At 38.5% G+C, this 25,232-nt stretch overlaps 1 protein-coding gene across 2 annotated transcripts; it reads right to left on the reverse strand.

Annotated features, from left to right (window-relative positions):
• Positions 1-660: 660 nt before the first annotated feature.
• Positions 661-24,585, reverse strand: LOC100928771 (pyrethroid hydrolase Ces2e-like). 2 transcript variants are annotated; one of them, XM_023495032.2, is made up of 13 exons: positions 24,476-24,585; positions 15,143-15,347; positions 12,186-12,324; positions 11,544-11,677; positions 11,129-11,282; positions 9,410-9,514; positions 8,274-8,372; positions 7,447-7,581; positions 4,657-4,734; positions 3,844-3,991; positions 3,111-3,233; positions 1,498-1,576; positions 661-900 (listed from the first exon to the last, which is right to left on the reverse strand). In XM_023495032.2, the coding sequence occupies exons 1-13, from the start codon at positions 24,543-24,545 to the stop codon at positions 867-869; spliced, it is 1,503 nt and encodes a 500-aa protein (XP_023350800.1). In that variant the 5' UTR covers positions 24,546-24,585; the 3' UTR covers positions 661-866. The 2 variants fall into 2 exon arrangements, with proteins under 2 accessions (XP_023350800.1, XP_023350801.1); XM_023495033.2 differs by lacking the exon at positions 7,447-7,581 and having other exon boundaries at positions 792-900.
• Positions 24,586-25,232: the final 647 nt, after the last annotated feature.

The following is a 25,232-nucleotide window of genomic DNA, read 5'->3' on the forward strand; positions in this document are numbered from 1 at the left end:
TTCATCCTATATCTTAGATCTCAGATTTATATCAGAGAAACTTGATTCAAAGAATTTTTCTAATAACATTTTCTTCCTCATTTTTGACTGAATCACTTCTGTTTCCACCAAACCCTTTTAAATTTTATGTAATCAAAATTGTCCACTTTATTTTCTGTGGGCTTTTTTAATCATGGACTCTTCCCCTATCCATAGGGCCATGCTTTCTTCTTTATTCCTCTAATTTAATTATGATATTGCTCTTTATGCCTAAATCACATATCCATTTGGAGTTTATCATATTATAGGATGTGAGATGTTTTTTATACCTAACTTCTACCAAAATGCTTTTCGGTTTTCCCAGAAGATTCTGTCAAGTAATAAGACATTACCTTAATAATTGAGTCTTTAGACTTATCAAAAACTTTGCTACAGGGTTTTTGCTCACTGAATTACATCCCAAACCACTTAGACTTATCAACCTCTCTATGGTTCACTTGCCTTGTATGACACAGTTTTGAAGTGTCAAACATAGCATTTGAATCTACAACTTTCTGATTGCAAATTCAGTATCTAATCCACAAAATCAGACTACATCCCTTCTATCTTATTATAATCAAATTCTATCTGTATATCAGTTAAATACTTCTAAGGTAGTAATAATGAACCAGAAGTAAAATGTCTGACCCAAAGAACAACAAATTTAATAGATACTGTGGAATTATTCAAACGAAATGATTAAAGATTACCCAGGATTAAGAATGGTTCATGCTTAACATTGACTCCATTTGGGCATTTGGGTGCTCCTGCTTCCATCTTCTCCTGAGGCAAGTTCTTCCTTTCGGCCCTGTCCCACAGAGAGCTGGAGATGCAGCTGCTGATATTCTTCATTCTGGTTGTAGATCAGCCAGTAAAGCAGGTCTGTACCATTTGGGTCCCACATAGGTTCAGAAAGAAAAGGTATCAGTGAATTAGCAGGCTTAACAAGCTACTATCTGAACTCCTGAAGTCTGGAAAGCTGGGGGGAGAAAAGGCGGGCAGGGAAGGTGGGAACTATGGAGATAAGACTTGTTCACCTCCCCTAAAGCAGGCTGGCTTAATCTCATGTGGCCCTTTGATGAGAATTATCTAAATCAAGTAAGGGGAAAAGTGTAGAGATGACATGTTTCAAATGGGGAATAAATAAGAGGCAAGCAGAGATTTGAATTTTAATCAGCTGAGACCAAAGCAAACAATGTCCTTGCCACCAGAATACATCCTGCTGCTTAGGAGAAAAGTACCAAGGCCTCAGGGGTGATGGTGTGGGCTAGGCAGGGCACCTCTCATCCTTGTGTCCTAAAATGAGCAAATGTTCTCCCCAGGCTAGGAGAGGAAAGGGCTGTGTTTGCTCAGCAGGCCAATGGTGATAGATCATTTTGTTATGTCTGAACAAACATATATGATTCTTGGAATTTCCCCTATGGAAAGAGGAATCAACGGACCCCTTCCAAAGAGGCTTGCCAGGGGCAGTATTCTCACCCATTTTTGACAAAATTTGCCCAGTAGACCATTATCTTCTCACCAATTAGGTTTTCCTCTTTTGTTGCTCTGTGTAAAACTAAAAATAGAAAGTAAACAGCTTTATTAAGGTCACTTTTGGGTGTAAAATTTTCCTTTACTTCAACATTCACTTCTCCATTTTCTCCTGCACAAACAATCCTGTTCAGGCCCCCAAAGTCATCTTCCTGAAATGCAGTTTTCCACATTTCACACCAATAACTTCCCAGGCTTTATGATGACTTATGCACTCTGCATAAACTCTGCCTGTCTTCAAAGTCAAGTCTCACACTAAAGAGCACAGTGATTTCCCAACTCTTTAGGCAAAGACAGGAACTCTCACTGCTTAGGGGTTTCAGAACACTTGCTACCTTGTCTGTAGTGCAGACAACTTCAACAGCAATCACTTGGTCATAAAATAATGAATTTTTTGGCCATGGCAAGTCACAAAACTGATCAGTGTACAAACTAGCCTTCCAGGTCTCCCAGAACAGTACTAAGGAGGTAAAAATAGGGAAGAAGCCTTCTAAAAACACCATCTAACAACATTAACTCCCAGGATTGCCAAATGAGGCTTTTGTCCATGACCAACACATGGATGGACAAGTGGAGAAATTAAACGAAAACCAAAGGAAGGAAGGGAGGGAGGGAGGAAAGTTTTCCAGTTCATTCAGCAGACATTTATGGAAGTGTGAGGACAAGAAACATACAGGGTGAGATGGGGTGATAGGTTAGTGTCTAGATCTTAGGAGATGCTGGAGGCATTGGTGAGATGACAAGTGCATTGACATATGAAAATGTGTTTTTATTTGTGTCTGTACCTCATCTTCCCTTCTGAGTAATAAGCTCTAAGAAGTCAGAAACTGTGACTTGGTTATCTTTGTGACTTCCCTGGAGCTGAATCTAGGGCTTTGATGTGGGATGGGCTTAACAGTGTAAACTGAATGCTCCTGCTCACCTGAATAAGCAAGTTGAGTAAGGTGCCCTCTGAGACTGATCTTCACAAAGAGACACTAAACTAACCCTTATTGACATTCAGACTTTAGGCCTTCGGTTTTACCTAAGTTCAGCTGGCTTCTTGCTCAGTGCTTCATGGAACCTTAGATTTGGGATATAGCCCATGTGGAATGAAATTCCAGCTCTATAATTTACTACCTGGGGAGCCTGGGCAAGTCATTGAACTTGTGTTTGCCTAAGTTTGGTAGTATGATATGGGGATAATAATAGCCCTACTTCACAGGTTGTTCTGAGGATCATATGAGATGTATAAAGTTGAATCATTTGTAAACCTGTATGTGCTGTAAAAAATGTCTATTGTTAATAAGATTATAACTTATGACTTTGGGAGTCATTTTTCCTCCTCCAAGTCTATTTCCTTTCTTCCAAAATGGGGCTGATCATTCTACATCCATACAGTACCCTCACATGGACATTGTGAGATTTAAATTAACTGATATGTAGAAAGGTGAGGAACTGGGATTCATTTTTATGTCAGACAGAGTAGAACAAGTGAAAGGGATGATAACCCACAGCCCCAGGAATTCTACCCTTTCTCAAGCTCTCCATTCATTCTAGATAAAATTCCTATTGCTTACATTGAGCTCCAAAGATAAAACGCAGCTCATCAGCAAGATTCACTTCTATATAATCCGGCTCGGTGCCCTTTAACATACTCAGTCGGTGGTGGAATGCATAAAAGTAGACTTGAGAGCTGGGACCTAGGCAAGCATAAGAAATGCCCACAGTTACTGACATGCTGATCACAGGGCCTGGCCTCTTGCTGAGGGCCCATAGCTTGATTCCATCCTTTGGGGTGGGGATGATGGTGGCTGGCCATTAATAGACAACTTCCTAAAGGGCAGACCCTTAACAAGAGTGATGCTGTGAGAAAGGACAGTTTCTGGGGTCTGGAGTAACAGGGTGTGGATTAGAATCCTGGCCCTGTTGTTGACCAACTATGAGACCTTAGGGAAAATGCTTTTACTTCTTTGAGATTGTTTCAACTGTAAATCCCTCAACTATTTATCCTCATGGGCTGTTGTGAGGACCAGAAAGATAATGCATATGAAGTGCTTGGTACCCATAAAGTGGAATAGAAATGATTATTTCTGGCTTTTCTTGGCAATATCTACTAAGCAAAATATGGGTGAGAAGGGGAATAATGGGGATGGTGTAAGGAGGAAGGCTATTGAGGTAATCAACCTCAAGGCTACCTTACTAAAACCAAGGGCAGAAAACCTCCTATGTAAGTGAACAGTCAAGATATACATCATGCCAGAAGTGAGACTTCATGCCCTTGTTCCTTTAAAGGCTCAAATCTATACTCACTCTGTTGATATCTGGCCACTCTGAAGGAAGGCATAAAAAAGATCAAATTCCCCATCATCTCCTGTAACCGAAGTCGAAGTTCTTTTGGATCCTCAGTATTCCCTAAATATTTGTCTATAAATATGTTTACATCCTCAGGATTCATACTCTATATGAGATGGAGGAAGAGACACATTAACAAAGAAAAGATTTTATTGGGAAAGAATTGTTTGGGGAATTTCTATTAAATGTAAGAGATGAGCCTACACAGTCCACAGAATTAAAGGGGAGAGATTGAACCAAAAACAATAGAAGAAAAAATGGAAGAAGGGAGGGAGGGAAAGAAGTCTTGCAGCACATTGGGCAGAGTCTCTATGGAGTGCAGGGTCCCATCACGTGCTTGTGCTGCCTTCCCAGAATCTAGTCTTTAGGGATTCAATTATTCAAGAAGATATCAAGCAATCACTTGTTCAGGATGGTGGGAAATACATTTGAGGCTCATGGAAGAAAGAAGACTAGATGGATTGGTATAAAAGATAGAGCACTGCACTTGGGGTCAGAAAGAACTGAGATAGAATCTAGACTTGGACCCTGATTGAAGATGTGACTCTGAGCAAGTCACTTAACCTTATTTTCTTCATTTGTAAAATGAGGATCATAATAGCCCCTAGCTCCCAGGATTGCTATAAAAGTCAAGTTAAATAAATTTGTAAGTTACCATACAAATTTTAAAATATTATATTTACATGCTAGCTGTTTATTGCTATAGATTGTCCCTAAGGATTCCTTCCAACTCTATGAGTCTAGGATTATGAAAGAAGAAAGTGAGTTTACCTTTATTAATGGGCTCAGAAGCATTTCTCGGATGTTTTCTCTAGTTATCTCTTCTTTGAACTGAGAAATACCTAAGCGCTGTGCAGAAAGAAAAGCCACATCATGAGGGTATTGGAAGCCATTTCTTTCTCTGAGCAAACTCCATCCCCCAAAGTTTGTGCAATCATTCACAAATAATGCCCAGCAAAAACTGTACAATATCAGGCAATATCCAGTATTTACTGTACATCCCCTGACAAGTACTGGATAATACTTAGAACCCACCAAGGAAACCATAGGAGATATTGCATAATACCCAATACACACTCAATAATGCTAAATATTCATATCTATTCATATTCTATCTTACCAGAAATGAAGCACACAGAATCCTCTCTATCTGAGTCATGGAAATAGTTCAACTTTATCCATATTGACTGAGAAGCAGCAAATGATGTATAACTCAATGGCATTTCTAATAACCCTGCAGACCCAATGGCCTTCATATTTTTTGCTTTAATATTTTATTTTTCCAACTAAATGCAAAGATGATTTTCAACATTCACTTTGCAAAACCTTCTGTTCCAAATTTTTCTCCTGCTCCTTCCCACTTTCCTCTCCCCAAGACAGCAAGGAATCTGATATAAGCATGTGCAATTCTTCTAAACATATTTCCATAGTCATCATGCCGTGCAGAAAAGAAAGAAAGAAAGAAAGAATAATAGAAGGAAAGAGAAAGAAAAAAGAGGAAAAATGCAAAGTAAAACAAAAAAGCAAACAACAGGAAGATGAAAATATGCTTTGATCTACATTAAGTCTCCATAGTTCTCTCTCTGGATATGGATGGTACTTTCCATCACACATCTATTGGAATTGCCAGAATCACCTCATTTTTGAAAAGAGCTAAATCTACCATGGTTAGTAATCACATAAATTTGTTGTTACTGTATACAATGTTCTCTTAGTTTGCTCACTTCACTCAGCATCAATTTATGTAAGTCTTTCTGAAATCAGCCTGCTTATCATTTCTAACAGAACAATAATATACCATTACATTCATAAACATAACTTATTCAGCCATTCCCTAACTGAGGGGCACCCACTTAATTTTCAGTTCCTTATCACTACAAAAAAGACTGCTACAAATATTTTTGGACATGTGGGTCCTTTTCCCTTTTTTATGATCTCTTTGGGATACAGACAGGAGAAACACTGCTGGATCAAAGGGTATGCACAGTTTAATAGATTTTTGAGCAGAGTTTCAAAGTGCTCTCCAGAATGTTTGGATTATTTCACAATTCCACCAACAATGTATTAGTTTCCCACTTTTCCCACATCCCCTTCCAACATCCATCTTTTTCAGTCATGTTACTGTCTTTCACTTCTAAAGAATTGCAATCACTTAGGAAAAAGATTTGCTTTAGAATAGACGAGACTGGAATTCTAGGCCCATCCCTGTCATTATCTTGCTGTAGGATTGTAGGTTAATTGGGTCTTTTCTTTGAACCTCAATCTTCTCATCTCTAAAAATGGTGATAGTCATTGATGCAGACTCTTACCTCATCAAGGAAATGTTGAGGACAGCTTTTTTTGGCAAAGTATAAAGTGTTGTGTCACTATGAACTGGTATTACTATGTCTTTAAGATACAGAAACAAAAAGAATATTTTAACCAAAGGCAACTGGAACCACTTGGATCTTTCTAAGAGAATCTGTAGGTACAAATACTCAACAGTTCTTAGAGAAAATAGGCAGGGTTTGAAAGTACCTCTGACTCTTCCAGATAAAACTGGGACAGGATGAATTTGCTAAAGGTATAGATGATAGGTATGTTTACTTTACAATTGACATGAGCCAGGCTGATAGTCTAGTTGCCAAAGTATCTTAACATCTCAGAATACTGGACCAAATATAAGAAGGATAAATGTCAAGTGAACAAATGTAAAATCATATACTTAGATTCAAAATAAATTTGATTTCACAAATACAAAAAGAGGAAGGTATGGTTAGACTATTTTTGTTTTTAAAAGATTTGGGAATATGAGTACATCACTAGTTTATTATGAGTTCATAATACAATATGGCATGGAAAAAATGCAGTGTAACCTTGAGTTGCCCTAAGAAAGTCAAGAGTTTCCAGTAATAAGCAGATGATAATTCCTTTATACTATGTTTTGATCATACCACACACAGAATATTGTGTTCAGTTCTGAGCACTACTTTTTAGGGAAAAAAAACAGAAAACATTGTCTGGGGAAGGGTAACTAAGGTGATAAAGAACTTCCATTTATGCTACACAGCAATGGATTAAAGAATATGGCTCTTTAACTTATAAAAGAAAATTAGATGAGGTATGAAAGAGTGGACAGAGATAGACATGATAATTGCCTAAGTATTTTCTAGACTGTCATATCAAAGAGGGAATTTGAAAAAAATAAATAACTTCTTCTCTGTGGCCAGAGGACAGAATAAGGAATAATGATGAATAAAAGTTAAAAGAGGCTTAATGTAATGATACTCCCTCAATCAGAGCTGCTTCAAAGTGGAATGGGGAGCCTCAAGAGATGGCAAGTCCCTTCTCCTTGGAGTTTTTTAATAAAGGCTAGACACACCCTTGTGAGGGATGTTATAGAAATTCAGCTGTGGGTTGATCTTCATATTCACCTAAGATTCTGTCCAAATCAAAAATTGTGATTTTTTTTTAGTGATCAAAAATACAAGATTCTCAAAAGTTGTGTACACCTAATTCTAATTCTGTCATTCCATTCTACTTATGCAGGAGAATTGGTGGTAGAAAAATCAAAGGTCTCACAACAGGAATGATCCAATCGTAGTTGTTGGTGCCAATAATGGAGGGGAGGTGATGGAACTTTGCAGAAGTCAAGAGATCCGCAGAATGTTTTGGGAAGAACTGCCCATTAACCATTCCAGGGATGATCACGAATTGCTTTGGGGAAAAAATAGGCATCAGAAAAAATGGCTAGATTTCCTCCATAATGTTCATCCCACACAACCCTTTCCCATTTCATTACTTCTTTATCTTCATTCTACACCACTGCAATACTTTAATTATCTCCCTGCCTCTAATCCTTTCAACCCCATCTCATCTGTCTTCCATTTCTGAAACATTTGATCATGATACTCCCATAACCCCGACCATAAAATCACAAACTCATAGAATGATAAGATATTAAAATAAGGAGGAGTAGTGGAACAGAATATTAAAATAGAGGATCCATAGGACAAAGAATTATAGAATGTAGAATATTAAAACTGGAATATAGAACAGAATATCCAGTGCAGAAAAGGGATTAATAACACTAATAACTGATAACAATAATTAAACAAATGTTTAATGCATAGGAGACTGAAATTAGAAAGGATTTCAGAAAGTAACATGTTAAAGCTGGAAGAGATCTTGGAGCTAAAAAGACCTTAAGAAACTATTAAATCTAAGTACCCCATTTTACATAGGAGGAAACTTGAGACCCAGAGAGCTCATGACATTCTCAAGATTCTTGTTCCATTGCCTACCAAAGGAGGGATATGGAAGAGCATCAGAAATGGATGTCCAACCCCTATCCTGGGCTGAGCTAGAAGCTCTTAGTGATTCTGATCCTTCCATTTCATGTTACTTACCTTACTAATAGCCAAGATCTCCCTTTCTGTTTTGTTCCTTAAGCACTCAACAATGGCAGCTGAACTGTAACTCTCACAAGCAGATATGTTGGCAATGTGCTACAAAGAGGAAAAGAAAACATTAGTATTCTCATAACTGAATCCTTAACTACACACTAGTCAAAAGAAAAACCACCAAAGAATGATTTGTACAAGTGGTGATGCATCAAGGCAAGGAGGAAGTCAGGCTGGAATATGACTGCCCAAGGGGTGAGTGACCAACCACGAGCTTCCCGTGTACAGGGCTCAGTGCCAGCCAGTGGGGATGGAGATAGACAGGGGCAGGTTACAAAGAGACAGTTCCTACTCCCAAAGAGTTTTGTCAGGGAGCAAAGATGTCACTGGCTATAAAGGAGATACCAGGGATTCTGGTATATTGAAAGAGCCCTAATGTTGGCTCAGAGACCTCAGTTCTGGTCCCAACCCAGTCACCAACACATTGTGTAACCCTGGACAAGTCAGAGAATGACGGAACTACAGAGGTAAAAGGGCCCTTTGATTCCATCTGTGCCTGGATGCCCTTAAAGAACTCTCCCTAGGGGCAGCTAGGGGGTGCAATGGATAGAGAACCAGCCCTGAAGTCAGGAGGATCCAGGTTCAAATCTGGTCTCAGACACTTAATACTTTCCAGCTGTGTGACCCTGGACAAGTCACTTAATCCCAATTGCCTGGCCGGGGGTGGGGGAGGAACTAAGTTTAAAAAAAAAAAAAGAACTCTCTCCCTGCTGTCTTGGGATTGTCAGGAAATAGAATTTGGAACTAGAAGGGATTTGGAATCCACCTAATTTAACCCATTTTTAGAGAAAGAAACTGAGGCTCCATAAAGGGAAATCACTTCCCTAAATTCAGAGGCACAGTTAGCAGAAGTAGGAATTAAATCCTTCCTCTCTGTGCCTCAGTTTCCTTCTTTGTAAAAAAGGACAGTTGGACTAGATGATCTCTATGATAACTTCCAGCTTAAACATTCAAGGGTTCCACCGACCCCTCTTATAGCCCAGGAAAGCCCAAAGGTCAGGGGAACTAGGCCATGGGGTTGGGAGGCCAATAATCTTAAGGAAGGATAACAGAATATAAAAACCAAAGGACAAGGAACTCACACTTGTGATGGATTCTGAGCTGAATGAAGTTAAACCAGGGTGGATGACCACACGGCTCTCCATGGTTTGCCTGTAGAACAAGGTTTTGGATATGGGATACAGAACCTGGGGGAGCAAACCACAGAAGAGGGGAAGAGTAAGGAGTTTGGGGAGGCCAAGACCCTCCTGGCTGAGCAGAAACAGAGAACACTGAGTCTGGAAGCCAGGACAGTTACTTACCCTACCCCTCCCCAACCTAACCATCTAGTTACCAACATCGGGCTCTCTGTGGGACCTCAGGCTTTGGGCCCTTGGGCACATCCAGCCCTAAATCCTAGTTTAACACAAAGGAAGCCTAGTTAGGGTTGGATGCTGTCCAGGTCTCTCTAGTGATTGAAGCCCAAGGTATGATGAGATGCCTGAGTTGTTCACTGTATCTCTACATCCCTTAACTACTTTTGTGAGCATGAAGGAGACAACAGGTATAAAGTGCTATGTACATAGTCTACCATGTCAGAATCATAGATTGACAGCTGAGTTCATGTTCCTTCTTTTATATAGTAGAGGATTAAAAAAAATTGATTAAAGTGCTGACTGTGACAACTACTGAGCTTAGCACTGGAAGTACAGAAACAAAATCAAGACACGTCTGCCCTCAAGGAGTTTATGGTCTAACGAGAAAACCAAGGTTAGGGAAAGGAAGGGATTTGTTCAAGACCACAGACTTGGCAAGCGGCAGGACCAGGATTTGAACTCAGGTCTTCTCCCAATTCTTTACCACAGTGACTCTTGTCAGCTATTACCCTTATCATCATCCCACCACTGATGTCACCAGATGCCTCATTATACCTTTGCACCTGTGTCGGAGAACATACACATGCCATATCAAATGGATCAAATACACTGCTAGGGTACCGCACCTAAGTATGCCTGAATCAGATTAAATGTAATTAGGAGGATGGTGGTGCAGGAGCCCTGGCTCTGGAGATAGGAGGACCGGAGTTCAACTCCACCCACAGACACTAACTGTATGACTCCGGACAAGTCACTTAACCTCCACTGTCTCACCAAAGAAATTTTACAAAATAATTAAAACATAATAAACATAGAGAACATTGTTGTTTTAAAAAAGTAAGTCCATATAGCACCCAGAGGAATCCTTATGTAAGGGTTAGTGACTCCCATATCAGTTTGAGTTTGACATGTGTATACTGGATAGGTTAGATTGGGAGTGAATTTTGTCCCTTACATTTTGTAGTTGAAAGGCCCTGGGAATGCTGATTAATCTCAGCCATGATACTTCCGTCTGCCATATATCTCATGCAGTTAGGAAGATCAAATGAGATCCCACCATCCCAGAAGACTTTGCAGATTGTCAGATGCTATCTATCTTTATTAAGTCAGTGACATAAAACTTCTACTAAGAGACCTACTAATAAATCTTAAGTCTATGATCTAAGATCCAACTGAATAAGTTGGGGGCAGAATGTTGACTTTTTCAGCCACAAAAAAGGCTCTGGTTAATGTTAATAAGAAGGGCAATTGGGAAGTTTATTGGGATTTCCAAATGACAGGCAAGAGCAGGTGCCAGTCAAACAGAAAGAAGTCATCTGCCCCAATGGTTTTGAGAGAAGGAAATACAATAAAAGAAGTAAGAAAAACTCAGGATCATGTGATTTCAGCTTGGGACTGACTACAAGAAGCCTCTTTCCAGTCTGAGGTAATTTCTTTATCACTTACATATGAGGAAACTCTCATTCCCCCAATGGACTCCTCAAAGACAGTCACATGGCCAGGATCTCCTCCAAAGTGAGCAATGTTCTCCTGGACCCACTTCAGGGCAGCCACCTGATCCAGGTAACCCCAGTTGCCAGATGCGTGCTCATCCCCAGTGCTGAAAGACATAAGGATTGAGAATTCTGAAAAAGAGCACCAAGATCCAACAGAGCTCAGTCACATGATGAATGGGCAATCATGAGGAGTCACACACAGCATAAACTGCACTGCCATAATTTGAACTTGGATTCTTTGGCTACAAATCCAGTGCTTTTCCTGCTATGACAGGGCTTAGTTTGTTGGGGCAACAAAGGATGACAAGAAAGCTACGATCTCACCAGGACAAATGCCTCACCTTTCACTTGGGGGCAAATCTCACCTGAAGAACCCAAGGAGGCCCAGCCTGTATTGGATAGTGACCACTACTATGTTCTGGGAGGCTGACAATTTCGAACCATCATACATGGAAGCAGAGCCAGAAAGGAGACAACCACCATGGACCCACACCATCACCTGCAGGAATCAGACAAGGTTTGTTATAGAACAACTCTCACCAAACATGGCTCTGGAGCTCCCTTGCTTAACACTACAACACTGTATCCTCTTCCCTTGTTATAAGGTAGCACTAAATGTGAATGAATTTATTTCTTATTGAAATACTATGTCAAATACAGAAATGATAAGCTTCAGAGCCACTCTCAGAAAAAAGAGCCTATTTGCCCTGACTCAGAGACAGTTCAGATTCCCCTTGAAATCTTCCTGACACAACTCAGCTCCCTATGGTCCTCCTGTTGCTGATTTTAGCCTGCTAGAAACAAACATTTGGTAACTTTGTGAGTTGTTGCCTCAGAGAACAATGGATTGCCTTGGGAGCTCTCTGACCCACAGGATTTCAGGGACAGTTAGATGACTGTTCAGAAATGTTTTCAGCCTTACTACTCCCATGCTTTAAGATCCCATCCAGTTCTAATGCCCTAGGATTCTCATCCCACGCTGTGGGAATTATAAAGATCTGGCTTACTGGCAATCTGGCCCCCTCTTTTGCATGATCAGGAACATAGATATTGAGGTACAAACAGTCTTCAGAAGTAGCAGTAATAGAAAAGTTTATGTTCAGGAACTTCCTCAGTGATTCTAGGTTAGTAATATCCTGCAAACACCTGGAAAACAGAAAAAAAAAGATTGTACCTCATGAAAATCACAGGAATCCTGTGCATTGTGGGGTATGATAATATCAGGTTCCAACTGGGATCTAGCTCCGTTTTTACTCTTGTCCCAAAATATCCCCTTACTTTAGGCCAAGAATGGCAACATTAATAAGAGAAACAATAAAAGTGACTGCCAAGATGCATGGAAGAAAACATTTCCAAAATAAAGGAAATTACCAAAGGAGAACAAAATCTTATTGAAACAACAGAAAGATGAGGACAACATACCTAATGTGTCCTGCCTATTATTGAAGTCTTACCTACAGAAGTCTGCAGAAAGGTCATATCCTAATCAATTTGTTGAACTGAGAGAAGGCATTTTATCCATCTGTGCTAGAGTACATAAAATGTTAAATATAAAAAATAATATTTTGTACAGCAACTTTTCCCCTGTTTCTATCTGAGCTTCATAGAAAAATAAGAGTTTTGATACAGTGACTAAGAGACCAACAACTGGCATAAAAATACCTGAGTTCAACTCAATTTTAGATACTAATTATCTGTGTGAACCTGGTTAAGTCATGAAACCCACTTCAGCCTTAGTCTCTTAATCTGAAAAATGAAGACACAAATAGCAACTGCCTCACAAGGTTGTTAAGAGGATCAAATGAGATAACATGTGTAAAGTGCTGTTTCAGAAAGCCCTCATAATAGTTATTAAATGCTTTCCTTTAAGACAGATGGGATCCAGTGATAGATCCTCATCCTAGTATTAGGAAGATAGAACCAGGCCTTGTAGCTCCTAGGCAGGATCTTTCTGCTATGCTTTCTGGTGATTCTCAAAGATTTTTGTGTCAGGACTCCTTTATGCTATTAAAAGATATTGATGGCCTCAGAAACAAAGCTGAAATGAGTAACTATGCAATTCAGTGATTAGAGATTTGAAACTGGAGTCAGTAACACTGAATTCAAATCCAGCCTCAAACGCTTACTAGCTATGTAAATTTGGGAAAGTCACTAAATCTGTGTGCCTCAGTTTCCTTATGTGTAAAGTGAGAATAATAACACCTAAGCTCCCAGAGTTGGGGGGAGAATCAACTTATGTGTAAAGTGAGAATAATAACACCTAAGCTCCCAGAGTTGGGGGGAGGATCAACTGAGATATAATTTGTAAATATTCCTACATAATTAAAAGCATTTCATAAATGCCAGTTGTTGTTAATATTAATAGTAGTCAAAGTACCATGGTGTTATCAAAAGGCCTAGGAATAAGGTTGGGGAGTAAGCCTGGGATGAATTGTCACTGCCCACAGCTTCTCCAGTTGCAAGTTGGTCCAGGGGCAGAGTTACAACCAAAGCTCTTTGAGAGAGAGCAGAATCCTTTATTCAGCAATTCTCATGAGAAGCAGGTGTGCTCATGGGTAAGACACACAGGATGCAGACTCAGGAGCAAGCTTTATATTGTTAGTTTGGTTCTTTACCCCTGTCTTGAAGGTTTTGATTGCTCAGATTTACAATCCCATTTAGTTACAATTGCTCAGATTTACAAATCTCATTATTCAACTATTCCATATATCAATGACTTCATTCTGCTTTGACAAAATCTGTGGAAACCCAACTTCTCATACTCCCCACACACTCATACACTCCTTCATCCTCATCATTAATTGGTTCCAGGAGACATGACAAGTGGCAAAAACCACAAGTATAAACACATTTTCCCCATAATGGGTAGATGTGAAGTCCACAGCCTAAACATCCCTTCCCACCCAAATTCCCAAAGGAACAAGTGGAGCTTCCAGCTGCAGAGAAACAAGGCAGCCCCTCCCCTTCCCCCAGGCTTCTCCCTTCTTGCCTCAACTCACTCTCTGAGAGGAACCATTACCTTTATACTCTTCCCTGACATCATGCCATCCAAGCTTTCTCCTCTGGATGCAGAGGCAGAAGCAATGGTTCCATGCCCCCCACTATTCAGGGTTCTGGGCTCTGCCCAGGGATAAGACCTGCCAGGAGCCCTGGGTCCTCCACAGCTGCTTCCTCCTTGACTACCTTGGCTGCTGCTTCTGCCTGGGCTCCTGCCACTGCTGCTTGTATCACCCCTGTTCTTGCTTCTGCTCCTGCTGCTTTTCCCTTATGGGGCATGCAAGCTGCTCAATACCCCTTTCCAGTGCTACAGTCAGGGGATTGTACACTGCAGCCACAGTGTCTTGCAAAAGCTGCCCCTCAACCTGCCACCACAGGCATAACCTCAACTCCATAGCCTCCAACCTGACATTCCTGCACTTTGCACATCACTGGGAAGGAGCTGCCCATGGCTGAGACCAATTAAGGACATTATAAACTGTCAGGTACTGGCTCTGTAGTATACTGGATGGTCTTTGTTTTAAAGAAATGTCCCATGGTAAGTCAAGGGAGGGAAGCAGTGTATATGAGGAACTGAATCCTATTTATTTTTAATGTAGGTATTCTTAAAACTTTTTTTTTTAAATACATGAAGGTTGAGTTATTTGGTATCTATCGCCTCTTCTTCCTCTTATAATTTATGTCAGTGAATATATATATATACATATATTTATATATATGTATATCTATATAAATATGTATGTATGTATTAACTGCCTCACCACACTTTTCTTAAGTTCTAAAGTCCTATATCAATGGAGACAAATTAAACAATTTTTCAAGGCTATATAGCCCTAGAGAGGAAGAAATATTTATTCATTTAAGAAACATAATTATGCTTTAAGCAATAGGAAAGATACAAAGTTTAGATAAGATATGTTGGGGCCCTATTACCATCTGGTAAGAGAAAGTTGAGGAAATTACTTACATGGATGGGTAAGAAGTTGCCTCTCTCACTTCACTCCATGGTTCTGGTGGCTGTGGAGGAGAAAACCTTAGGGCCCCAGTAGGGGGTCTGGCAAAGGGGATTCCCAGAAAAACATTGACACCTTTGTCAAATCTCTTGATGTTGATGTGAGTCCCACGGATCTCTCCATATTCAGTGGTTCTGGTGGGGTCATCACTCTTGGCCCCTGTGAGCAAAGGTGAAGGGAATTCTCAGAGACAGATGGAGGGGCAGGAATTGCTGGAGATGTCCATATATATTTCCCTCCCATTCCTACTCCATCATATTTTCCTTGGATGGGAATGCAGACAATCTTTTATTTCTGCCCTGATTACTTTCCTCTCAAAGGCAAGATGAAGAAATTGGTATAGTTTCTGTCCTAACAAACACTCCCCTTTCACAAGTAATCTATAGAAATGTATAGAATAAAACAGTAGTGAATAAACCAACAATTTTTAAAGCCCACACTTTGATAATGCCGTTAATAATCATGATTCCAGATGACTGTAATGTTCTCTGTTTCGGTTTTCTTGGGTCTCTGGGTAGCCTTTGTTTCAGTTCAGTTATCACCACAAGAGTAGCCAGGGGTTAAAGTCCAAATGCTTTATTATTTCCTTCAAAGTCTTGTCTCCTTTCCTGGGGCCCGGTTAGCTTTCTTAAAGGCCTTCTGGAGTTTTGGTTTCAGTGGAGAAGTGCAGAAGGAGAGCCTGCCACCAAGGCGGTGTGAGATGAAATGAATGAATCTCTCTGAGTCTAAGGCTTTGTGCTTCAGCCTCCAGCCACCACAAAGGTGGACAATGGAATGAATCTGTCTCAGCATCCGAGAGCTTCTAGTGTGCTGATCCTCTGTGGCTCTCAATCCCTGCTTATGTGCTCCACACTGAATATAAACCAATCATTATATCATTAGGAAACCATTATTTGTTGTGAGATTAAATCAATCATACTGAACCATGCTAAACTAGATAACCATTGTATCATCAATTCCACTTAGTACCTTATTTCAAGTTCTGGTCCATAACAACTGATGATAAAGCATATTTCTTAATTCCTCCAAAGGTTTATTGTACCTACCTTTTCTAAAATTGTTTACCTCCTTAACTTCTTTCTTGTTTCTTTTGTGGTTCAATTTATCTAGTTCTGATAGAGGAAGAGTAACATCTCCCACTATTATAGTTTTATTTTCTATTTCTTATTGCAATTTTCTTAACTTCTCTGGATACTATACCATTTGGTGCATATATATTTAGTACTGATATTTCTTAATTATCTATGGTACTTGTTCACATGATGTAGTTTCTTTATTTCTTTGAATTAGATCTCTCTCTCTCTCTCTCTCTCTCTCTCTCTCTCTCTCTCACTCTCTTTCTCTTTCTCTCTCCCCCTCTCTCTCTCTTGCTTTTACTTGATCTGAGATTAGGGTTCCATTTCCCTCCTCACCAGTGTTTTGCTTCTGACTCCTTCAATCTGCCCTCCCTTTTTTCAGTCCCTTCCCCTTTCTTATCCCTTTCCCTTTCTATTTTTGTCCTCCCTTCGATTAGGTTCCACCTTTTATTTTCCCTTTCCCTTCCTAATCCCTATAGAGTAAAAGAAGTTTCTATATTAAACTATATATGTATTATATTCCCTCTTCAAGTCAAATGCATTGAGATTAAGAGTCAAAAAATGCTCATTCCCCCCCCCCCCATTTTTCCCTCAACTATAAGAGGTCTTTTTTGACTATTCACGTGATGTAATTTACTTTCTTTTACATACTCTTTCCTCTTCTTTCATTACAATCCTTTTTCCACTTCTAGTTGTTTTTTAAAAATATCATCACATTAAAGACAACTTTACCCACTAAGTATACCCCTAACAAAGATACAGTTCTCAAGAGTTACATATATAATCTTCCCATATACTGATGTAAACATTTTAATCTTTAAAAAACATAATGTTGTTTTCTTTCCTGTTTACCTTCTTATGCTCATCTTGAGTTCTGCATTTAAAGATCAAATGTTCTATTCAACTCTGGGATTTTTTTTAACCAAAAATAATTTAAAATCTCCTGTTTATTGCATGTCCATCTTTTCCCCTAAAAGATAATGCTTAGTTATCTTGAGTAGTTGATTCTTGATTGCAGTCCAAGCTCTTTCACTCTTTAGAATATCATATTTCAGGCCCTTGAATCCTTTAGGTCCTGGCTAAATATGATTATGACTTCTCAAATTTTTAATTTTTTTCCTGGCTGCTTGCAGTATTTTCCACTTGATCTGATAATTCATGGATTTTACTAAAATATTCCTTGGAGTTTTCATTTTGGAGTCTCTTTCAAGGGATGATTAATATATTCATTCCCTGGCTACTTTACCCTATGTTTCTTGAATGTTAGAGCTGTTTTCCTTAATGGTTTCTTGAAATATGTTGTTCAGGTTTTTCTTTTCATCCTAGGTAGTCTAATAATTCTTAGATTGTTTCTCTTGGTGGTATTTTCCAGGTTAGCTATGTTTCCAGTGAGGTATTTTAGAATTTCTTCCATTTTTTTCAGTTTTTGTTTTATTTGGCTCATTATTCATGTCTCATTAAGTTGTTCACATCCATTTCTCCAGTTCTAATTTTTAGTAAATTATTTTCTTCAACTAGATTTTTTTTACCTCCTTTTGTATTTGATCAATTGACTTTCAAAGGAGTTTTGTTCATTTGGATTTTTTTCCCCATTTCACCAGTTCTTTTTTTTTTTTTTTTTGGTGGTGTTTTTTTTTTTTTTTTTTTTTTTTTTTTTCCAATTCTGTTTTTCAAAAAGTTTTTTTCTTTTTCCTTTTTATTTTTTTTTTTTTTTTTTTTTTTTTTTTTTTTTTTTTTTTTTTTTTTTTTTTTTTTTTTTTTTTTTTTTTTTTTCTATTTTTTTTTTTTTTTTTTTTTCTTTTTTTTTTTTTTTTTTTTTTTTTTTTTTTTTTTTTTTTTTTTTTTTTTTTTTTTTTTTTTTTTTGCTGAGGCAATTGGGTTTAAGTGACTTACCCAGGGTCACACAGCTAGGAAGTATTAAGTGTCTGAGAGCAGATTTGAACTCAGATCCTCCTATCTTCAGGGTTGGTGGTCTATACACTGTGCCACCTAGCTGCCCCACCAATTCTATTTTTCAAGATGGTGTGTTCTTTTTCCATTTTGCTCAATATGTTTTTAAGTGATTTTCTTCCAAATATTTCTTTCCCATTTCACCAAATGTATTTTTAAGGAGTTGTTTTCTTCAGTCAATTTCTGTGTTTTCTTTTCCAATCTCTTTTGCAAAGTTCTCATTTCCTTTTCTCATTTTTCTTCTAATTCTTTTCATATCCTTTTTGAATTCTTCCAAGAAACCCTTTGGAGTTGGAGACCATTCATATCTGTCTTTTAGATGTCATCTAGAGGTATTTTGCCTTTAGGATCCTCAGGTTTTGTTCTTCCCTGTCTCCATAATAATCTATGTTCAGCACTCTTTTTGCTTTTTTGCACATTTTAAAAGATTGAGGTCTGCTCCTTACACCACATAATAGATTATCCTAACCTTCCTCTACAGGGCAAAAGAGTCTTTTCACTGTCCTAGGGTCAATAGTGATAAAGGCTTCTTCTCTTGACTGGGCCAAACGATGTCCCCCGTGTTATGCTGGGGTTCAGGAGCTCACTGTTTGCCTTCTGTAGTTACATTGGATATTTCATGGCTAATCTGCTGATCTGCTGGACTTCTGAACTAGCACAGAATAGCTATTCAGAAAGCCTCTCAAACTGAGCAAATCCAAAGCAGAGTTCATTATCTTTCTCCACAAATTCATTCATCTTCCAAACTTTCCTGTTACTATGGAGGACACCACAGATTCACCGGCTCAGTGCCTTCCTCAACTTGTCCCTTTAACTCATCCCACAAATCCACTCAATTGACAGATTTTTTGCCATTTCTTCCTCTCCAGCATCCCCTTCTCTCCCCTCTCACAGCTCTCAAACTAGTTTAGACTCTTGGCATCTCATACTGCACTATAGTAATAACCTCACGCCTTTTTGTATATGAGTACATCCTCCATGCAATCACCAAAAGGGACATAGAGATATAGAGGTACATGTGCACAGATCTGAATATGGCACCTCCATACCTCCACACACCTGGTAATCTTCAATAATTTATATTACCTTCTGGGAGTCAAATAGAATATCTTTAAATCTCTTCAAAATCTGGTCCTTTCCTTCTCTTTGATGTCCTCACACCTTCTTCTCTTCACACACTCAGCCTTTTGGCCATTCTGATGAGGTTGCTATATGATACTGTGTCTTCCTTCTTATTTCTGATTTAAAATTCCTGGTTTCCTTGAAGGCTTCATTTAAATGTAACATTGTACATTAAGCCTTCCTTAATCTCCCCAACTACTAATGCCCTCTGAAATGTGTGAGTCATCATCCATAGTTTGAAATTTTTTTCAAAGAGATTCTGTTAAAATCACAAAAGAGTTTATTTACACCACAACTGATAGACTAGTCTTTAAAGGAAACCTAGCAAATTAGAAATAGTACAAAATGGTTTTGTATCCTGATTATTTGAGGCTTAGTTAGCAGGCTAACAGTTTACAATATTGTAAGTTGTAAAACAAAAATAAGTAGGAGGATATCTTTTTCACTGAGGTAAGGAGGCAGTCTTTTTCCAAGGTATTCCAAAGTAAAATCAAGGATGGGTTTTTTTTACAAAGGACAAATAAAGAGCAAGAGATAAGAGGTTTAATTGCTCCATATTCCTTGCAGTTTTGAATGAACCCTCACCTCTGACCTATCACCTCCCCCTTTTCTGTATTTTGGAGAGAACAAATTCTGGGAACTAGGGAACTTCTCCTGCAGCCATTTCTGCTTCAAGCTGAAAGGAGCCATAGAACTGAATCTGACTTACAGGGTCCCATTCAAAGGGCACATGAGCTCACAAGCAGGATCTAGAAGTTAGTTGAAGCAGTATCAAGTGAGTGTTGTAGTATTGAGCATCATTCAAAAATGAATTGACAGGAGCCTAGAGGAAGTAAATCTGGCAAATAGGTTAGGGATTGTAGCACTGCAAAAAGTAAAGGGATGGCTTGGGTGGTCTTGGGTCCATGCGCCAAGATGTTTGAAAATAATTATGCATTGGGCAGAGAAGATAACAGGATGAGATGATCCCAAATTGGCAGCAGTTTGTTGATAAAGACTTCAGAAATACAAAAATGTGTCCTTCAGAGTCATAGATGGTGGGGCAGCTGGAGAGAGAGCAGCAAGATTAGAGCTCTCATCATTTGGATATATGATTAAAGGGGCAGAAAAACATGTCTTAAGAAGTGTGGGAGAATCCAGTTAACTTGGAGATAGTATGATCAATTTTCTCCAGTTACCATGAAGATTTGAGGATGCCAGGCACAGTGAAGATAATAATTAATTTTAAGTACCTCAGCCACACTTTGGGATATTTGTAGTGTGAAGACTAGTCACTCTGTAAAGAACCAGGCACACCTAAATGAGGTATGATCTCTTTTAGTAGAGACTGTTCAGTTCTTGTGCTGATCTGGCTTTTCCCCCAAATAAGAATTTTCTTTGCTTGGAAATAAAAATAGGCTTAATTCAAGAGATATTTCATCACCTAAAAAACATAACCTCAGGGTTTTGACTTCATAACTTGACTTTCTTTTTGGAGGAATCATGCAAAGATGGTAGTCAAGACCATGAAGAACATTAGTTTGGGGAGCTGAGGGTATATTTAAATAAAAAGTAATTTTCATAAAGTGGGATCCAATAGGCTAACAGGCATCCAACCATTCCTTAATAAGAAATTAAATAATCCCCTATCAAAAGACAGGAAGTTGAGCTAGAGAGATTAATCCACATTTCTACATAAAGTATGAGTGTAAAGCCTCTCTTTCAGTCTTTTCCTTGACAGATAATCTGCTAGTCTTTTCCTAGATAAGTATCCTTCCTCTGAACAGGTTTGAAAAGAGTAGGACTATTGGCACGTTCAGGAATCATTTAAACACACACAAAAAAAGAGACTTTGGGCAGGTCTTATAATCCTGCCTAAGAGATTCTCCTAGCTTGTGACCAGTGAAAATGGATTTCACAAGAGACTGAAGGGCATTCTATGTAGCCTGATTTAAGTGTAAGAGAAACTTCTACTGGCTTGTCTCTGGGATTGGAAGCTAACCTGGGAGTGTTCAAAAACCACCCAGAAGGAAAAAGAGTATATCCCCTCTCTTTTGCAGGGGCCAGTGATAGAATGGAATATAAGCATTGGAGAAATGGGGGAATAAAAAGATCAGTGTCATAAATTTACCAGCCGCCTCCTTTGTGGCTGCATCAATTAACCAATTTCTTATGACTTGATCTCTACATATCAAATACATTATAAGAAAACACATGTGTGTCACAGGACACACAGTACAATTGGATGTTATTTTCATATTAGAAATGCACTTCCAAAGGACATTAAAGATGTTTCAGACTTAGTTTCAATAATGAGTAAAAAATTTATAAGCCGCCTTCTTATAGATCTGAAGCCTCTGATGTGGGACTTGGCAATTTGAAAGAAAATCTTTTCTGACACTTTTGAGTTCTGTATTTGGAAATGATTGTCTGAAGGGCAAGAGAAATGCCATAAGTTACTAAGAGGGATACCATCCTGAACAGGTGGATGTTTATATCTGGGCAGGAGCTGGCTGGACAATCTTAGCCTCTATTTGAGGTCAGACTTTCTAACTTCATATCCCTACTGTGTTCCTTTCCATAGGAATGATTCCCACTGGTTCATGAGTCTGGCTAAGAGGTGGAATTATAGCTGCATATGGTTCCCATTTGGGAATTCATAACTAAAACAAAACGGAATTGTGGATGCTTTGTCCTGTTAAACTCATGTGCCTGCTTTTTTTTCTGTTTCAGCAAATTTCTATATTCAGAGCAAATAGTCAGCTTAAACAAGCTGCAAAGTACATGAGATCTCTGCCATACACCTATACACTTTTTACTTCATTTTTCCCCTTTTTCCCTTCATCTTTTTGAAGCAGGAACAATTTTATACATGGATATATTTACATATCAATGCATTTATGTATGTATATATGTGTACACACACACATACACACACACACAAACATATCCATATACAAAAATATCTATAAATACAAACATATTCTGTTGGACTCTGGATAATGAGCCATATTTCCCCCACCCCTTTTTTTGTCTTACAATTAGACTTGGGAAAATTGAGTTTAAAAGAAAACTTTAAACCTTGAAACTCCAACCCCCCTCCACATACCATTATGTCACAATAAAGGATAGCAAAAAAAAAAAAAACAGTACCCAGGTGCCCACTTCTCTGACTCCATTCTTGTCCAAGATTATCCTGGGACTTGAGTTATTGTCTCCTGTCCTTGACAAAGACATCAAGTTATGTTTTCTTATCTTGCCTCCTGTCTGTCAAGGATCAAGTTATGTTTTCACATTTTAAGAAGCTTGTCCTTTCCTAGAATTATGCTCCCTATCAATTCAGAAGTAGCCTTGCCTCTCTTATCTGACAGAGACAGTTATGACATTTATGACATTTATGACAGTTATAGTTCCCATCTTGTTAATGCTAAGTTTATTCCTCTGTCTTTGAAGTAAAGATAAAAACAGCTGCAAGATGTTAGGCTAACCACTTGATCAACTTCTGCATCCTTCTTGCTCTGCAATTAATTAGGACTCTCCACATAAGCTGTGCATTAACTTTGTTGGAGGCCAATTGTTTTGGGTAAACTGCACCCTGTTCAGGCAACAATAAATCTCCACTTAAAATCAATTCAGTCTCTACTCATCTCAGTATTTTTGACACAACAATACATTCATATAAATCTGTGTAATGTTGTACCATATTTTTTTTACCTCTGTTTCTTTAGAGATGGATAACATCGTCCTCAACAAGTTTGTCTTTCCATAATTTTCTAAGTCTGCCAATTTATCATTTTCTATACCACAAAAATATTCCAATCTTACACTCTTTCATTATTTTGTATAGTCTAATTCAATATTGATTAATATGGCTCAAAATATAGTTTATTTTTTATTTTGACTAAATCCATTTTAATATTAACTTTGTCTGAGATCATAATTAAAATCCATTTGTTTAACCTAATACATCCTGCTCCTGATCATTATTTTGCCCATATGTATACCTTATTTCCTACCCCTACAGTCCCCTAGCTTTATTTCTACATGCTACTTTGCCTTGCCATTATATAACCTACTCCTCCTCCTAGGATCACTCCCTTATCCTCTCTCCCCACCCTTTGCATTCCTCTTTATTCCATACATCTTAGTCTATTGCCCTGTATACCCTGTGTATCTTGCTCCCTCACCCATTAATTTTGTTATAAATTAAGAATTTTATACTATATCTGTGTGTGTGTGTGTATAGGTGTGTGTATATTTGTATATATGTATGTATGTATGTACATATACACACATACATATGTCAGCAGTATTTATTTTATATTGTTCCCTTGGTTGAAAGAAGAGTTCACAGGAGAAGCATCTACCTTGTATGATTCTAAGGTGCAAAAAGGTTACCTCTAGGGTCAAAGAGAGTCTATTAAAGTCAAAAGAATTTATTCACATCATAGCTGAAGGGCTAGTCTCTAAAGAAGTCCACCTGGAAATTAGTGGCATAGCTCGCAGGCTAACAGCCTATGAGGTTGTAAATTGTAAAAGAAAGCTAAGAAGGAGCCAAGAAGGAGTCTTTTCATCCAGGTAAAGAGATAGGATATCTTTTACCAAGACAAATACCAACACAATGATTGACCATTGTCAATCAGGCAAGATTTTTTTGCAGAGGATAAATAAGGAGCAACAGATAAAAGGTTTTATTGCCCCACATTTCTTAGCTCCGTATGCGGATTTGAGAAGACTCTCGGCTCTGATCCACCATTCTCTCCCCAAAGTACTACATATTCATTTTTCACATATTATGGAAATTCTTATACATATCCATTCTATTACAAACTCTTCAAGGGCAGTTTTGCCTTTTTCTCTGTATTCCTCACTGCCTAGCACAATGCTTGGCACTTAAATTATTGCTCTTAGATTAGATTGTTGTTTTCTCAGAGTTAATCTCACCAATAGGAAGATTTGTAACATTTGTGGAAGGCATAAGGTCCTTAGTAGCAAACCCAGATCTGTCCCTGGAAAACAAAACTATGACATCTCAGTTCTAGCCATTCCAACCAGTCAGTAAGGCCCACAAAATAAAATAACTGCAAATCTTATACATCTTCTTCCATCTTCTGCCAGAATTTATTCCCCACTCTGGGGCAGTCTGGCAGAGCTGCTCACCTTGGGCTGGAATTAAAAGGATCAGGACACCCCAAGTCAAGACTGTGGATAGCAGAAAAGTCTTCCCCATCTTTCTCTCTGCACAGCCTTCTGGTTATGCCTGATCAGATACAAGACCCGAGTTTTAATATGAGCTCAACTGGGTCAAAGGGCAACTAGAAGCTCAGGGCTTTAGAATCGATTTCCTTGTTAACATTTGCTCTAGGGCTGCTTAAAATGAGAAATTAGTTTATAATCCTAAAAAAGCAGATGGGCAAATTCAACCCTCCAGCAGAAATATACTAATACAAATACAAATAATTTTCTAAGGAACTCTCTGTTCTTTTCCATCTTCCTAACACTGCAAACTTTTGACTTCAAGACTAGCCCTTCACTGGACACAGTGTACCAGGAAGATAGTAATAATTAGTAGTTGTAGTAGTAGCCATTATGTAGCAGAAAGGAACATACAATATCTAATTAGATCATCACAACAGCCCTGTAAAATAGGCACTGTTATTATTCTCACTTTACAGATGAGGAATATAATGCTGAGGAACTTTAAGTGACTTTCCCACAATCCCACAGATTATCAGTGTCAAGCCAATTTAGAACTCAGGTCTTCCTCATTCCATATATAACAATACCCATGCTTCGAATTATTCCTCTGTCCTCAGCAACTTTTCCTTCTTTAAAGTTCTCTTTCTTCAAAGATTCATCCAGATCCAAGTGGTTTCTGGCTACAAAATCCCAGATCTCTGTGGTTTCTCTAGCAGGT

This window comes from Sarcophilus harrisii, chromosome 2 (genome assembly GCF_902635505.1).
Source record: "Sarcophilus harrisii chromosome 2, mSarHar1.11, whole genome shotgun sequence".
NCBI classification, from domain to species: domain Eukaryota; kingdom Metazoa; phylum Chordata; class Mammalia; order Dasyuromorphia; family Dasyuridae; genus Sarcophilus; species Sarcophilus harrisii.